The sequence below is a fragment of the Bombyx mori genome, chromosome 4, assembly GCF_030269925.1.
Source record: "Bombyx mori chromosome 4, ASM3026992v2".
NCBI lineage: Eukaryota > Metazoa > Arthropoda > Insecta > Lepidoptera > Bombycidae > Bombyx > Bombyx mori.
In genome coordinates, this window is record NC_085110.1 from 9,981,461 (window position 1) to 10,000,000 (window position 18,540).

Here is an 18,540-nt window from a genome sequence, read left to right on the forward strand (position 1 = left end):
GATTTTTTGGAGAATATAATTTGGTAAAGCTTTTGTTTGATTTTGTTAGTCTTAAATTGAAAAATGACTAATCAGTCAAATCAATCGTTAGGATTTAGGATCACATTCTTGGTAATTCGCTTTTACTAGAAATCAAATAACCTATTCAATTATATAAAAAACGTCGAATATAATTTATAATCAATTATGCTTAAATGTATTGTCAGCAATAACTATGTAGCTCAACTTCTCAGTTTACATCGGAACGTAATTTTATTTCTCAGCATTTAATTCGAAAATAATGATTTGTTTCATATAATTTTTATTTCTTTATTATAATTTCATCGAAATAATAGTTGATTTGACAAATTTTGTTTATTTAGTTTATACAACAAAGCTGTGTTTTCTATAAACATGTTTTTTTGTTAATTTTTTAAGCCAATGTCTACTCCAATCTAAAAACCTTGTCTTCGTATCTGTATTTTTACTGTGTTACGTCTTGTACAGTAACGTCATTAAGCACCTTTTATGGTAAAAATACCCATAGACAACAGCCCACTGAGTTTCTCGCTGGATCTTCTTGGCGGTTCGCGATTTTGATCCGGTTGTAGATTCTGCGAAGCACTGCTCTTCTTACTAATGCCAGTGTTAGCAACTCTCTCAAATTGAGCCTCTGAACTCACCTACCAGCTAGTGAGTTTTTTAACTGGTGGTAGGACCTCTTGTGAGTCCGCGCGGGTAGGTACCACCACCATGCCTATTTCTGCCGCGAAGCAGTAATGCGTTTCGGTTTGAAGAGTGGGGCAGCCGTTGTAACTATACTTGGGACCTTAGAACTTATATCTCAAGGTGGGTGGCGCATTTACGTTGTAGAGGTCTATGGGCTCCTGTAACCACTTAACACCAGGTGGGCTGTGAGCTCGTCCACCCATCTAATCAATAAAAAAAAAAGAATAGCCCCTTAGGCTATCAGCGAATTGGTAAAAAGTAAAAATAATGTTCCGATGAGAGTATTTAAGGGAAGTGATTGTTATTCAGCTCTTTCAATACTTATTGGCAATAAAAACATTATAATACAAAATTAATAGTGTAATTTGTACACTTGAATAGGGCACTATTTCTTTCATCAATTTGGTAATTTGGTTATTGGTATAAAAATATGTAGAGATTTAAATTTTGAATTCGTGCAGTTTCATTGTGAGAGGCAGTTTGTCGCGGGTGTATCGACCGACGGACGGCGACCCTGTCGATGCTGCGCTGCCTCAGCTCGCGTAAGCATTCCGGGGTAGCTACACCATCAGCATTCTAAAATGTTATTCCATATTAACAACAGTTTAGAATCGCCGTTTCTAACATTACTTTTTTAACTATTTTAAACTACTTTAAATTTTATTCATCAATTAAATTTACCTTTTTTTATTTATTGCTTAGATAGTTGGACGAGCTCACAGCTCACCTGGTGTTAAGTGGTTACTGGAGCTCATAGACATCAACAACGTAAATGCGCCACCCACATTGAGATGAAAGTTCTAAGGTCTCAGTATAGTTACAACGGCTGCCCCACCCTTCAAACCGAAACGCATTACTGCTTCACGGCAGAAATAGGCAGGGCGGTGGTACCTACCCGTGCGGACTCACAAGACGTCCTACCACCAGTAAAATACTTACTTAACTTAGTAATCGATCAATGACATTAGAATAAATTGCAGGTAGCTCTCACCTATATTAGTAGTCGTATTTCTGGACTGTGTAAGTAATAGCAGTTTTTTATTAGTGACTAACTAGGTCGACGGTGCGCTGTTTCGCTCCCTAATAAACAATCACCTCATCACAACTCCATACCATTTAATTCTCTTCAAAAATTTCTAGCTTATCATTAATTTGATTTATTGTCCACTATTGCGATCCAAATATTTCATCTGCAAATGTTTGATTAAAAATTTGATGTACAGTTTAATTTCTTGCTCAAGTATTTTACAAAATCACGTTGTATTTTTAAATTCATCAACACTTTTTATTTATGGTTACGTAAATCGATTTTTAACGATGAGAATAATCGAAAGGATAATCGAAAATTTATATCGTCAGAACGCGCACCGTGCGATGGAAAAATGTGATCGGAAGTCGCGTTATATTAGTTACCTCTGAAAATGGAAAGTATGGAATGGTGACGTCAGAGTTGGCAGCCCGACCTTGCCACTAGAAAAATGTGCTGCGTCGCGTTCAACGACGCCCGCTGGCTCATCAGAACCGCACCGCCGCCCGTAGGGGCCATCGCACCCTGCATCACTCGCAAATCGCAACCACAACATTACTCGTTCATATACAACTTTCTACATACTTTTATCCCTAAACGGCTTAATCGATTTAAATTTGAGCCACGGAATGTATTGTTATTTATGGCGGTCAACACTAAAATCACTAATATATTGTTTTGTTGTGGTGTAACAATACAAAAAGAAACAACCTTATTTATTACAAAACATCTTTAATTATAATTTCATTTTCATCACTTTTTCATATGTTTACCTATTTTAAAATGATGACGAATCTATTATATGTATAGAGTGCAAAAAACTAATCGTAAATCTTTGGTCAGAAATGCAGTCCAATGGCATCGTAGAAATAATTGTCCCATATATTATTATGATGTACGCCTACAAAATGGGCCATTACTGCCCGGGCCGCAGTAACAATGGCCATAATTCTCCTCGACTTCATTAACAGGCCTCCATTTGCATGACAGCTCCGACTTATATACAGCTATAGCATGTAATAAGCGTTCCAGGGAATATTATGGAGGTGGTTGTACTCGATGAAAGTACTACTATAAAAGAGACTGCATAGATGTATTTTCGGGCTGTGTCAAAACTTTCCGTGCTGAAATAATCCTTATCTCTGCGTGATAAAGGATGCGTTGTGATTTCTAGGTGGAATGTTCGTATTGTGTGAGGTAGAGATCGGTAGGCGGCGCGTAGTATAGCGCGACAGCAGGGCGTGGCGGTGAAGGGCACGCCCCGCACTCCCCGTCGCTCTTTTTGCAGTCGGGACATTGCCACCACAGCTTCACTGTACACTTTAAATTAATCTAAATAAACTTGCAAAATAACTTTCTTGGAAAACTTGATTCTGTTTGCTTAAAAACACTTCTAAAATCTCACTTTGATTTTACGTTTTACATGTTCGAACGTTTTGAAGGCTTTGCAGTTTTCAGTGTCTTCGACGATTATAGCGATGTTTTTAATTAGCTACGAATCAATCCACGAGCTACGAATCAATCTATGAGCTACGAAAACGTTACAAAATTAAATTTTATTTTTTTTGAGATGAAAAGTGTTTCGTCTGCTTGTTATCAATAAATGGTAATTACAATTAGTTACTTTTAGTTTTAGTGAAAGTGATTTTTAGTATACTCAATTGCAACGTTTTAGATATTTGGACCTTGTGATGTATTTAAATTCATTTGTATTTAAATTGTAATGTGGAAAAAAATGAATAGTTAGAGAGAATGCGTCAGCGCGATTTCAAAATAACCGTAGCTAAATCAATATGATGATTGGTGTACTAATATTGAACTAAACGAGTATGCAAGTATTCGATACATTCGGGATACCAATTTTCCAATAAAATATCTACTTAATTACAAATCTTTCGAACTCTAAACCGTTTCTGTGACTTTTAAGCTCTAGTGTCACTCTTTAAGTCGAAATGGTAGAATGGTAGGCGTATAGGTAGTAGTAGTAGTACTAGGTAGGTAGGTAGGTAATAGGTAGGCTTCGCGGCAGAATGGTAATTTAGATTCGCGAAACAGCTGCCTTTGAGTTGTTAGGTCTCCTCCGGGGCGCTGAGGTAGCTGTTAGTAAATCATATCCCTTTTGGTTTAGCCTTTGCTCGCCCACCTATCCTGGTGGGAAATAAAAGAATGGTATTGATTAATAGGCACTATCATCAGCTAATATAACAGTTTTATAGTCAATATATCTGTTCATTTCATTGGAAGTATTTGCTGTTCATTCCTATTTCCAGACCGTTTTGTCCCAGTGTTACTAGTTTTACTAGTGGTAGGAAGTCTTGTGAGTCCGCGCCGGTAGGTACCACCACCCTGCCTATTTCTGCCGTGAAGCAGTAATGCGTTTCGGTTTGAAGAGCGGGGCAGCCGTTGTACTATGATAAATAGTAGTTAAAAAAACTAACAAAATACGCTTTTATAGAAAATCCAACTAAAAAATAGAAAATAAATTTTAATAAATTTGAATTAAAAATAGTGTAAGATGTAAAATGATTTCACTGTAAAAAAAGCGTGGGGTGCATGGTATCAGTAGTTATAAATATTTTATAGACAAATATGAGTAAAAGGGTTATTTTGATAATATCCTGAAAAGCACTCCACGCTTTTTTACGATAAAATCATCTTTTCCTACACTGTTTTTAATTTTATTTTCTATTTTGTAGTTGGATTTTCTATAAAAGCATATTTTATTCCTTTTTTTAAACTATTATTTATTTTTCATTTTTTATTTGAATTTAATTTTTTTTTAATTTTTTAATATTGAGTTGTCATCGGTCCTTAATAAGTATACAAAATTTCGAGTTAATCCGACATACTGAAGGGGGTCAAAATCATGTTCAAAGATTTCGTTACAAACATACATACGTCTGAAACTAATAAAAGCGTATTAAAAATAGAGACTTAGGACTCAGGTCTCCTGGTTAATGGCGGCATTTATTTTGTTGTTGTCTATGGGCTCCGGATTAACACTGGGTCGTGAGCTCGTCCAACCATCTAAGAAAGAAATGAAATATATTTATGTACATATTAAATAAATAAGAATACTCTCGTTTATTTTAAAATTATCTGAATATTATAATGCAATCTGAATTCATAATAACCTAATTAATTTAGTTGTACAAAAAAACATTACCTTACATATTTCCGAATGACGCTATAAACCGATAAGGATATAGGTATAATTATTATTACCGCTATCCCTTACCTACTATCGGATATGTTCACATCTACGTATCAACTTTAGTTAATAATAAATACACAATTGCTTTTAAACAATTTAGCAATAAAATAATTTCTAGAACACTACGCAGCAATGTTGCTGGGTCTCAGTTTAATTTGTAACATTATATTTTCATTGTAAATACACACTACTTAGAAGCGGAGGTGTCAGGTTTAATTAACAAAGAAACTATCTCTGTACGTTAATATGATAACTAAAGTACGTCAGGTAGAATTACTTTATTATCCATGACGATTTAAAATAATGTATTATATTATAAATTCATAATTACGTATTATTTACGTGTAGGTAATCGTGACTCAAATTGGTTACTACAACATTTTAAGAAGTAGGTAGTTTTATTTGTCTAGAACTAGATTTCAAATATTTCTGTTTAATATTTCTAATGTATAAATCTTTGTGATAATTCCAATCCTACACTTCTAAGTATTATCGAGACCATCGATGAAACAACAATTCAATAAAAACATAATTTATTACTTACTGACTTGCGTAAGTATGGTTTTCGTAAAACGTCATTTTTTTTCCTACCTATAGTGATAGCCTTGAGAGGCTATATCAGCTTCTCCTTGACGTATAGGTGAGCTCACGGGGCTCAAGTCGGGTGTGTTGCTAACACTGGCCCTAGCAATTGCAGTGCTTCGCAGAATCTACCACCAGATCGGAAACGCGACACACTGAGTATATCCGGCAAGAAACTCTGTGGGCAAAACGTTATAATAATCTCTGACTGCTTCATTTTCATCGAGCATCCAAAGGAATTCATCGTATTAATAATTAATCAACTAATATTAAAGAAATTATCTATAAAGACGTAGTCAATAAAAACTTACTTAATACCTTTTTCCAAGGTGTATGTACCTTTCTTCAAACACGAACAAATCAACAATTTTTTATTGAGTACCGGACATACTATCTTACTTTAAGGCTCATAAACCTCAGGGATACCAGGGGTACCTACCTGTCTGCCTACTATTAAAGATTCGTTTCTGAGGTGATGTCAGAAGGCTTAGAAAACTTTGAGAAGATAAATGCAATAAGCATATGAAATCGAAACGCATTATAGATGAACGAACCGGTTCCAGATAGTAAGGATGAACTCTGCTCCAATGTCTTGCGAATCTAGTAAATACTTCACACACAAAATGGCAATCCTGGTGAACATAATTAACTAAACATCTATGTCGTCTACTCTTAGCAGTGGCCATTCCGGTGGTTGTCAGATCCAATTAATGTCCGAAAGTAAAATTGCAAATTTTAAACGACTTCGTCAAGTTGAAATATATGTCATTTATCTTTCTGCGAAATTTGCAACTATATAACTATAGTTGTAACATATTTAATCAGAACTTGAGGTTGCGCCGTAGTGAGGCTTAGAAGTCGTCCTGGCTTAAAGGATAAGACATCCGTTGCATTCGTATTAGCAAAGCACCGGTGTTCGAATCCCGCTGGTAAGTACCATTTTTTCGAATGAAATACGTACTTAACAAATATCCACGATTGACTTCCACGGTGAAAAAATAAGATCGTGTAATAAACAACAAAGCCGCAAAATTAGTATTTGTGTAATTACTGGTGGTAGGACGTCTTGTGAGTCCGCACGAGTAGGTACCACCACCCTGCCTATTTCTGCCCTAAATCAGTAATGCATTTCGGTTTGAAGGGTGGGGCAGCCGTTGTACTATACTGATACATTAGAGCTCATATCTCAAGGTAGGTGGCGGTATTTATGTTGTAGATGTCTATGTACTCCGGTAACCACTTAACATCAGGTAGGCAGCGAGCTCGTCCACCCACGTATGCAATAAAAATAAATTTTTGGGAAAATAGTAACATTAAATAAGTGGAAGTTACTTTTAAAGTATAAAATATTGGAACTAATTAATAACACATAAATAAATAGCTTCATTTTATAAAATCTATTAAATATTATTGCTTAGTTATATTCAAATTTATAGATAATCAAAAAAATATGTTTTTATTTTTTCGGAAAATATTTTTTTTTCGGTGGTAGTAGCTAACTCCTTTTGAACATGATTTACTGTCATTACTTCATATTAATTGATAGACAAATATAAATAATTGTGGGATATAATGATGAGTTTTAGATGGACAAAATTATGGCTCGTACAAAATAAAAAAAGTAATCTAACTATGTACCATAGGGCTTGTATTTGATTCCCAATCGGTCTCTTTTTAATATTGCTATTTATATTCGTTATTTATATTCGCTATATTTGCTATTTGATATTCGTTATCTATAGAACGTTCTGCAGATTTTATTATCTTGTATATGTTTCAGACATTCATAATACAGGACGAAATATAAATTTGGTGCCGGTAATTTGAAAAAAAGCAATACTAGTATTGCTTTCTGCTGAATCTTTCAACGATTTAAATATAAAACCATGTCTGACAAACAAAATTAAATATACATAAAATTATATATACATAAATATGAGTAAGGAAACTAGGAATATGATTCTAAATGGTATCTAAATCATAAGGTACTGCTAAATAAATCAACTTTGAAAATTGTTCTTATCTTTTTTGATGACTTAGGTACATGACAAATTTTTTTGTATTGCACTTGTATGCAGACGAGCATACGGCCCACCTGATGGTGAGTGGTTACCGTCGCCCATGGACTTCAGCAATGCCAGGGGCAGAGCCAAGTCGCTGCCTACCGTGAATACCCGTACCGTACCCATAACCTTTTTTTTTTTTTTTGGTCAGGAGAAATCGCCGGACTTCCGCCCTTTTCTGGAGATACTGGGCGGGGTATGTCAGAGTCGAACTGACTAAAACCTCCTGTCAACAACCAACGTCCAAACCTCGCATGAGACACAACTCATGACAAGGCAAAGGGGGGAAAGTGAAGCGTTTAGTGCGGAGCACATCTCTCCCATCACCCTCCCCCTCGGGACGCCGGACTGGTGGTCGTCGGCGCCACGACCACCAGCCCTCTCGGTCGGCAGACTGTCCGAAGCCCGCCTAGATGGCGCCGGTTAGAGTGGGTTACCCAACGGAATACCCCGCTGGGCCAGAACCAGCGTGGGTCGAGGATAGCCGGCCTTCCATCACCCGGATGCTATTGCGTAAAACGCGTGCAGAGCAGCTTGCACGTCGTCTTCTTAGGCCCCCCTCGCCGGTCCCCAGACCGACATGTGAGGGGGACCCGAAACACTTAGAGGGCCAGGGCTTGGGCGAGATCCGCCTCCCTGGCCCCCGCTCGACGGCGGCGGGGTACCCATAACCTACCGTACATTTGCGGCTTTTTAAGTTATATGTTGCATTTTTGTCCAATTATAATTTTTAAAATTTATTTGACGTTAGACACAACACTTAAATATCAAGTAGAATTTATAATATTAATGAAAATAAATAATCGCTACTTACTTTGTTAAATGCAACTATGTACGCTTCCTGTTTATATTTCAAAGATAACTAACGTCACACAAATTATGTTATAGTTAATTGGACGTGATTTAATTCTTGATTTAATTAATAATCTTAAATTATCGTATTTACATTTCTACTTTACTTACAGACACTTATTTAAAATACAAGAAGATATACTTAGGTACTCTACTTATTGTAATTAAAGAAAGTTCAAAGAGTTTTACTGGTGTATATTGACCTTATTCAGTGAAACATAATATAGTAATTCATTCTACTAAATGTCAAAATAAAAATAAAATTGATATGCTGTTAATTAAACTGATATTTCTAATGAATAGTTTCGTCCATTCTAAACAAAATTGAAATTCTTATCAACGCGTTTTTGATCAAAATCGAAAACAAATAAATGTTTTATTTAAATTTTCTTTAAATAGCGTTAAAAATGCATAAGAAGCTAACTGAGGGATTTCATAATTTGAAAAGGTGAATTGACTTATGAGTAAAACAATAATAAGACGCCAATCATTTTAAATCAGTAATTACAATCACTGTTTATTTTAATACAAACATTAACTAAGCAAGAAGAACACTACATAAAGTACTAATGACATTTCTACTCAAAAGATATCGAAAAGCAGAGACTAAATAGACAAATAAAACAAAAAAATATTTAATCTATTTGTGAAGAGAGAAAAATATATATTTAGGAAAATAATCATAAATATTTTTAAATAATTTTGAAAAGAGAAACAGTAATGTAGTCCTTACTTTCCCACTTAAATTCGGATAAATTTCCCTCTTTATTATACGAGTCATATAGCAGACTAGACACTATTTCATAACATTGTTTGCTTTCTTTATTTTTTTATAGAACAGATGAATAGGTCGGGTAACACCCAAGCGAATTTCAACAAACTTGTAAACTTGCGCGCAGTCGCTAACTTAAAACTAAGGTTTTCAAATTACCCAAATATGTATCAGTAAAGTAAAGTCAGTCAGTTTACGCCTACTATTCTAAATATTAGCATTCCACAAAATAAAAAGTTATAAACTGTCCGCTTAGGTCATGTTTCAATCACTCTCTATGTATGAAAAAGAATAAAGACAAGAAAAATCATATTCTGACTTTTGTATTTAATATTTTCATGTAAAACTGAATATAGAAATCACCGATGGTAATTCTGAATAGACTTATTATAATATTTATTTAAAAAGTTTAAAAAGTGTATTGGAAATAAAATAAAAATCTTGTTTTAATTGTTTTATTAGGAAAACACAAATTCTCCTATGAGTAAAATTCGTTAAATTTATGTCCTATGTACAATTATCTGGCTATTGATTTTGAGTCATTTAAACTTAATGCATAAATTTTACTTTATTGATAATACAATTAGTTTAAGTAATTTTAACAAAGCTATGCATATCTTACGACACAACCATATTTTAAACACGGTGCTTGAGCCATTTGGGTCGGAAACAATGGCCAAATTGTTCCACCTCGTTATCAAACTATAAACTGGAACTGATGAATATTTATTTTTCAAACTTAACAAAAGCACGAAAGTAGTCTCGGCAAAGGCCGCGGAGTCGTGCTGTATGTCGCCACCTCAATATCGTTGCCAGGCGCAGGCGGAGGAGGCAGCGGCAGAGGCGCCGGCTCGCGGCGCCCCGCCCTGCCGTCACAGCTCCGAGAAGAACTCAGGTGAAGAGTGCGGCGTCGGCGGTGCGTGCTGCGGCACGGCATGCTCACGTCCCATCAACGCTAGCCGCTGCTTCAACACGTCCCGTTCGTGCGTCACACGGGCAACCTGCAGCTGCAGCACGTGGAGCTCATCTTGTAGCGTTCTATTAGTCATTTCCAACTCTTGCCGCTGCTGCAATCTCTTACTGCGACAGTTCTGCGCGTACCCGCGGTTTTTAAGAGTGCGTCTTTTCTGTTTTAGGCGCGTTACATCTTCTCGTGGGAAACCGTGCAATCTCTTATTCAGCTCACGCACGCTTAAGGTCATCAGTAGATCGTCACTAATCAAATCGTCCCCGCAAGAGGATGGCTGATATGATGGATGCGGTCCGTTGCGAGGAGACATTGCCGAACAAGAACTAGCTGGGCGCAGTGCGACTTGTTGTCCGTAATGATCTTGTTCTCTCCACTCGCGCCTGTCCCATTCTTCAAAACTTCCACACGGCACTGTACGCATGTCAAGAGGCTCTCTCATATGTGGTAGCCAGAGTACATCGTCAACTAGGGCGGCACGACATGGACTACGGCCAATCGTCGCCGGAGGGGTTTCAGGAGGTGTACTGGGATCAACAGCGATAGCTACATGCGGTTGTGGATACGGTCCCGCATCAGGCCAGGGTCGGAGAGCACGAGCACATGCCGGCGGCGTTTGTATCAATTCGTACGCTCCGCCACGAAGCGGCTCACGTTTCACCAGGTTGTGATCTTCGAGATGGTCCAGCTCAAAGTTCTGTACGTATTCATCAGCGAGCTGATCGTCATCAGCTTCGCGATGCGGCTGCAATGGAAGGGTTTGCATAGCGCTCGCCTGAGAGCAATCCACGACCGCGTGCTCCACCATGGGGCCGTGCGGGGCGCACGCCGGCCTGAAACGGACTGCCGCCGCGACACAGGGCGGCGCGAAACTCCGCCCTCCAACCCAATGACGTCTTGAGCCATGCGCATACACTAATAACCTTTATTCTCTGAATCATAAGCTCTCTTCTTATTAAATACTGTATTATTATGATTATAAGTCACAACATAAGAAGCATAAGCTTAATACACAGAAGTCAAAGGCAAATATAAAAGTTAATCCACATGAGCTTTAAAATTTAACGAATAATTCATTGTCAATTTTCAATAAGTACATTATGGACGTATTTAAAAGAAATCAAGAATTAAGGCAAAATTAATGAAATTTCGAAAGGAATGAATACTAAGAAGTTTAAATTGTGCACTTGCTCCGTAATAAGTAATGCATACAAATCAAACAATCAACTTTGATAGTATCTTAGGTACCTACTCCTTACTTTGACTCAGCTTAATATGTATAATAACAAATGTAGCTTAAGAATAAAAAGAACACACACTTGAACAGCAAACTTATAATTTCATCATTTTTTTATCCTCTTAATACAGGTCAGATTACTAGAGCGAATTATTAAAAATATCGTATTATCACCGGCCCCTGATACGTTGTAAATATTCAAGTTGATCGGACGTCTTCAAATCGGTAAAAATGTTCAATGATTCCGTTACATACAAACAAATATACACACACGTACATACCAAGCTAATAAAAACGTGTCTGAAAATAAAATTTACATTCCATCTTAATATTTATTAAAGTTGAATTGATGTATGTAAAAGTTTAACGTGGGTTTCATCCAACTTTCTTTAGATCGCTTCGTTTATCGTCCGCCCGGCGACTCTGAGTAAGGAACCACGGGACTCGGATTTAATTCTCGATCAGAGTCTTGGTTAATTATATTCGCAATTTAGGGTCTGCATAAATGCAACCTTGTTAGTCACAACTTGTTGTTTCATATATGTATTTCCGGCATCCATAACACAAAGATATTCCTCAGAGCCAACCCTGAAGCCCTAAAATCCTAAGACTTTACTGACTATATCTATTAACTTTCTTGTCGAATTTCTACCAACCATAATTCATAACAACTCAAGATCATTGTGCATCACATTTTCGCTTTTGTTTTCTTTATTGAAGTTTTTCTCCTACAAGTAAAAAAAATAACTCAATTTCTTAATAGCACCGAAGCTATAGCATCAATAAAGCCACGAAGCAAAGAATAATTTAGTGAAGTGTTCTTCTATCTTTGCTTATTTAAATATCGATTCAGTCCGCAAAACGATTTTCTATTAAACTCCTGATGAATTGAGAAATTCGTGGCACACTTTTAAACGGACACTTGAAGCTCATAGACAATGACAATAGTATTTTATTGGATTATGCGAGACGTAGACATATTAAAACTATTACGATACCGTCCACCATGTCGACGAAAACTGTAGAATTTGAAACGTCGGAACTAATATAAAGACAAGAAAAAACGCGACATTAAGCCGTTACCACTATAGCGTATGGGTATAGCGTCAAACCTCCCTCAGCCATTGCTCGCCCACCTGTCCTGGTGAAACTGGAAAGGCCTCCGTGCCACCAGTAATCCTTCAATCCTAATAAAAAGTTTCAAACTTAAGCGAATAACTTTTCCACAAAAATAGTCAAAACAATGGTAATAAATAACCTACAACACAACAATAGTATATCTGCTGTAGAAGAGGTAAGTGATTTTACGGCAAGCAATGATTAACAATACGCATGGTATTGTTGAAGATCATATTGTTATTGTAAAAGGACAACCCTACCCACCAAACGACACCTCGTTCACTCTCTCGCCCGACGTCCGATCTCTACCCGAGGTCAGAACCCGGGCTGAGTAGGGGGTTCCTGCGGTCAACACTTCAACTAGACTCGCAGCGCCGGCCCGAGGACGCCCGACTTACGGATTGACTTCAGTCTCCGCCATACGGCGACCCGTCAGGCCAGCCAGACGGTTCCGCTGGTGTTCCGGGATACCCTGGTCGGTCAGAACCAACCTGTCGTCGGGTCGAAACGCGATACACTGCTGACCGGGTGTAAAAGAATAGACCAGCCCAAGGTACTTGGTGCTTGGTGTCATGTGAGTACCTATACTTTACTTGTATAAGCCATGGATGACATGTACGGGGGACAGACTAGATAATTAAAGATGGCGTGTCAATACTTATGCGTTTCAATACAGTTATCTTAATAACCTTTTAATAACTAATTAAATACAGTTATTACACTTGGTGACTACCGGCAACCATAGACACCATACAAAAGCTACGAACGACCACTAAATTCTACAGCTGTATAATTGTATGGTTATGACAACGCCTTCGAGAACTATTCAATTAAAACTTTAATCTATATTATACCACAATTAAGTTGATGTTACACCACTTGCCACTTCAAACAGTGAAATATATCTGATCTAATTAATGTTAAATATTAAACAGAATTCGCAGTCATAAGGCTAACCGAAACAAAATGATTTCACGCATCGTCGGCCACAAGGGTTGAGTTCGTAATCCCGATTACATTTAATCACCGAGCTATGACCGCGGTACGAACTCCAAACATCTAACCCTTCGTTATTATAAAAAGTAATTGGAACGATACGGTTGTTACAATAAGTAAAATAAAGTACATTTTTCTCCCTTAATATGTAAATGTCTCGCAATTCGAACCTAGAAATCACTATAGCTGTTGCAAAGTACGAGCGCTCGTGGCCTTTATTTGTAGTTGTAATCGTAAATACACATTTTCGTTAGTATGTGTACCCGACAGAGCACAGTACATATAGCCTACATTAGCTACATATAGCCTACATTGATGCGTATACAGATTGGTCACTCACACAACTAAGGGCAGCGCGCAGTCGTACTTTGCAACAACTATATGTTTTTTTATCTATATATTAATACGTGAAGCAAAAACTTTGTATCCCTTTTTACGAAAATTGCGCGGACGGAGGAGGATGAAATTTTCCACACTTATAGAGAATACAGAGAAGAAGTGCACAATGCTAATATTTTTTCAAAATAATGCATAAAAGATATAGTAAATCAATAAGGAAAACATTACACACACTACATACCATGTATTTGACGCACACACGCATGCATACTATTTATTGTCAAACTTTTGTTCTTGACGCCTGTTGTCAAATTGAGAATAGATTAAATATTGTTTGTCTTTTTTAATATTTTTTATAGTGTAGTCTTGGCGAAATTTGTGATTATAGAAGTATAAAATACAATCATAATAGTGTACAAACTTACAATTCCAATTAATTATAGTCGAATTTCGACTACTGCGGGACCTCTAGTTCTACTAAATGTCTAAAGCTCATGGCGTACTCGATGTTAAGTAGCTACCGGACTCTATGGAAATCACAATTCTAATACCGGCATACAACTTCATGCTCAACGGTGCAGTTAGGTTAGACCCTCTAAACGCTGGGCCGAGGGTAGTGGATTTGATTCCCGCGTTTGGAAAAAAATCGTTTTATGAACATTTTCCTTTTTTCTTGGCTGGATGTTTAATATCTGTATATGGATGCATTTAAACGCTATACGAGTACGTATTTGTATCAGTCTCTGGTTCCCATAGTGCAAGGAAAATCTTGTTTGGGGCGACATGATCGTGTGTGTATCCTCCCGATTATTATATAATTACAAATGCCAAATGCCTCGAACCGCATCGCATGAATACTTCGCGGCAGATATAAGTAGAATACCTACCCGTGCGGATTCACAATATGCTCTAAAACCATTAAATATGTACCTACGCAATTTCATAAATATCGCGAATTATATTTATTGCCTGAAGATGTTTTCTTCAGTGTTGAAACCGTCTGTGAATATTAGGTAATATCGACAAAATTAGTTGATACATAATATTAGTTAATTTAATATAAATTATATGACAAATTTTCTCTTTATATATCTTCACTGTAAACATCTCACATCTATATCCATCAGATCCAATAACTCATGCATTAGACGCCTTCAGCTCCAACACTAGGAGCAGGCTTAGGGACTATGGTAACCGTACTTGTCAAATTCTGAAAAGAATTCGACGTGCAACCTAACACATCAGCCTGCTGAATTTCTTGCCGGATCTTCTCAGCGGGTCATGATTTCGATCCAGTAGTAGATTCATTCGCGAAGCAACTGCCCTTCAGCTGTTAGGTCCTCGCTGAGCCTTTGCTCGACCACCTGTTTCATGAAACTTGATTTTTCCATTAAAAAAAACTTCTGTTGTCTCTTTCTATCAATTTCTGTCACTAATCTCATGGAGAGCTGTCCTGTTTCTTTAAATGTTTGAACTTCGTATCTACATAAATGACAGAATTGGAAAGTGAGGTTTATTTTTGTCATTACACTACTATAATAGTTCCCTATTTTTTATCTGTATTTGAATTAACAATATTTATTTATAATATTTGGATGACGTTTTGATTACTATATTCGATTATTGCAAAACTGAATTTTTAATTACTTTTTAGATGGCCTTGTTTTTCTAGTGGTTAGTGCAGTGGTTGTTAGGTCGCTGTGGTCTAAATAATAAGACGTCCGGTGTACTTTTATCCAGCTATGCGACTATCCTAGTCTTCAAATCCCGCATTGATTGAATGTACCTATCCAATACAATTTTTCTAATGAAATACGAACTTTATGTTCACGAATGCGCTCCACGATGAAGGAATAACGTCGTGTACTAAAATATGAAACCGGAAATATTGTAATTTGCATAATTACTGGTGATAAAGCGTCTTGTGAGTCAGCACGGATAAGATGTATTGGTCTTCAGCATATATGAACCGAAGAAGAATTTTCCTTAGATTCGGGTTATACATTATAAATATTGTAGAACGTATATTTTTATATTATGATCACAAATTTATTATTGTTAAGAAATAATTTTGTGGCATTTAAATTTTAGAGGTTGATTAGTTGTTATTGTAATGCAATTATTAAAATTTAAATGCTTTAGATGCTATTTTTGTGACCACTCTGAAAGATTACAGCACAATTAACTCACACACATCAACAATTTCGTTTGGGTTCGACGCGCACTTATTGTTTCTATTTAGTATTTTTCGATACTTCGACGACCCAGAAACTCCTCAAATTAAGCATAACTTTATATATTTGCGGACGCGATAGGGTTGCGGCTGGATGCGGCGGTCCGTGGGCTGACGCAGCCTTCGTTGTTTGTTCTCGAGGGTCAACATTGTTAGCGCCGAGCTCTCGTCTCACGCCGCAAATGTTATTACATGATTAAACCCCTGCCAACACGTATCTCAGTTCTGTTTGCACGAGCTTTGTTAATTGCCCATTGAAATTGCGTACCTATATAAATCTGGTTTAGATTTCGTACTTACCATGTGCTACGGTGTATATCGATCAATATTCACTTTAAAGTTTTTTATTTATCTATACCTACTAATATTATAAAGCTGAAGAGTTTGTTTGTTTGAACGCGCTAATCTCAGGAACTACTGGTCCGATTTGAAAAATTCAGTGTTTTCAGTGTTAGATAGCCCATTTATCGAGGAAGGCTATAGGCTACTAACATCACGCTAAGACCAATAGATGCGGAACACCACTAAAGAATGTTTCAAAATAGACGTAATTTTTACCTTTTGAGAGCTTCCGCTGCGTGCGCTGCAGAAACTGTTAAATTTTCGCTAAAATAATGTAATGTGTTGCGTAATTACTGGTGGTAGGACCTCTTGTGAGTCCGCACGGGTAGGTACCACCACCCTGCTTATTTCTGCCGTGAAGCAGTAATGCGTTTCGGTTTGAAGGGTGGGGCAGCCGTTGTAACTATAATTGAGACCTTAGAACTTATATCTCAAGATGGGTGGCGCATTCACGTTGTAGATGTCTATGGGCTCCAGTAACCACTTAACACCAGGTGGGCTGTGAGCTCGTCCACTCATCTAAGCAATAAAAAAAAAAAAAAAAAAAAAAAAAATTGTTCCCCTTTAAAAGATCTAAAAAAAAACCGCGACAACATATGTCTATATGTTAAGGTTGGCTGACTATAACGTTTTTTATGCTAGTCAAATTTGTTCTAAAATAAAGCATTATTTGTGAACTATTCCACGCGGACAAAGTCGCGGGCAAAAACTAGTAACTAGTAAAACTCAATCGCTACTCGCTTACCGCCTATTCTAGTACGTTGATGGTACGGTCCCACAAACCAACAATTGCCTCAAGTTTAATCAAAATTGGATTATGATTTAGGAACGCCTAGAAGACAAATATAAATTTTCGTTTAAACAGAAGATACATAATGTGAAATAATCTTACAGTTTGCACCAACCTTACAACTCTCATTAAGAAGCCAGCTAAGACTTACGAAATAGAAGACTAATAAAAATTACTATGTCGGAAGAAACGAGGTAATTTTTTCCTACTAAAAAGGATACCACAAAACTAAGAAATGACAATTTTTTTAATTGCAATTAAACAAAGACGGAGTAAGATCATATTACAAAAAAGTTGTTTCATTTCATTGCAGAGATATGCAAGCTACAAGCCTTAGGAAAAATATTTTCTTTATCTTTATCATTGAATATTTAAATTTTTTATTTGTAAGTATCGTTCTGCGGAGAATAGAAAGGGGAACCTGATAAAATTTTATGTTGTGAATAGATGAGAGGTTGCTCCCAGAAGCGCGACACGTTCCGAGGTTATCGAAGGCTCTTCATCAATTGATCTGGGGCCCTTGAACTTCTCCTGCGGCCGGTGATCCATATACGTGCCTTTAAAACAATCTCAAATGAAATTTGAAGCAAATAATCGGTGAGTAGGGATCAAATAATTTTAATTCGTTGTACCTAACTGTACACCATTATGTTTAATGTTATGCATCTAAACATTTGTCCCCATTGACAAAAAATATTCTTTCATACACACACAATAATTTTACCACGCATTCGCTAATACAATTTATATACGCCGTGACCTTTGCACAATCAGATAAACGTTCAACAACCTTTACTTACACATGTTTAGTCTGTGTCAGAGGTGGACAATTATGAACTTGTCCGCAGATGTAGTCCCGATGTTTATTTACCTTTCCTTAGTATATCTTAAGGACACGGAACTTTACTATTTAAATTCATATTATGTGAGATAACGATTTATTTTAATATTGTACGTTTATGTTTTTTGATAAAGATAGGCAAACGTGCTATGGTCTATTTCGAGTTAAGTGGTTACCGGGGCCTATAGATCTCACAAGACCACCGCCGCCTGAATCATCGAGGCGTAATCTAGATATTATTGTAATCAAATATTCAAGACTGAGCACGTTTCCGAAACTTGAGATATGAAAATTATTTCTATGAATGTTTTATTAAAGTATTGAAATATTAACAGTTTGATGTTTTTAGTGAGAATTGAAAAAACTTGCCCGCGGAAACATTTCACGTGAATTTAACGTCATATGTCATATGCATTACGATATCTCTTGCAGTCTAGGTAGATGGTAGAAAATACATT

At 36.7% G+C, this 18,540-nt stretch overlaps 1 protein-coding gene and 2 long non-coding RNA genes across 3 annotated transcripts in view; all 3 read right to left on the reverse strand.

Annotated features, from left to right (window-relative positions):
• Nucleotides 1–1,053: 1,053 nt before the first annotated feature.
• Nucleotides 1,054–1,893, reverse strand: LOC134198782 (uncharacterized). The gene is made up of 2 exons (XR_009972977.1): nucleotides 1,700–1,893; nucleotides 1,054–1,284 (listed from the first exon to the last, which is right to left on the reverse strand). It is a non-coding gene; the product is annotated as an uncharacterized LOC134198782 (long non-coding RNA).
• Nucleotides 1,894–9,659: 7,766 nt separating this feature from the next.
• Nucleotides 9,660–11,365, reverse strand: LOC101742257 (neural retina-specific leucine zipper protein). Its single transcript, XM_004926962.4, has one exon. The coding sequence runs from the start codon at nucleotides 10,991–10,993 to the stop codon at nucleotides 10,091–10,093; it is 903 nt and encodes a 300-aa protein (XP_004927019.1). The 5' UTR covers nucleotides 10,994–11,365; the 3' UTR covers nucleotides 9,660–10,090.
• Nucleotides 11,366–17,470: 6,105 nt separating this feature from the next.
• Nucleotides 17,471–18,540, reverse strand: part of LOC105841741 (uncharacterized) — a 1,129-nt gene continuing 59 nt past the window's right edge. The window contains exons 1-2 of the long non-coding RNA XR_005244601.2: nucleotides 18,042–18,540; nucleotides 17,471–17,798 (exon numbers count right to left, since the gene is read on the reverse strand). The exon at nucleotides 18,042–18,540 is cut by the window's right edge and continues 59 nt beyond it. This is a non-coding gene — a long non-coding RNA (uncharacterized LOC105841741). The remainder of the gene's footprint in view (nucleotides 17,799–18,041) is intronic.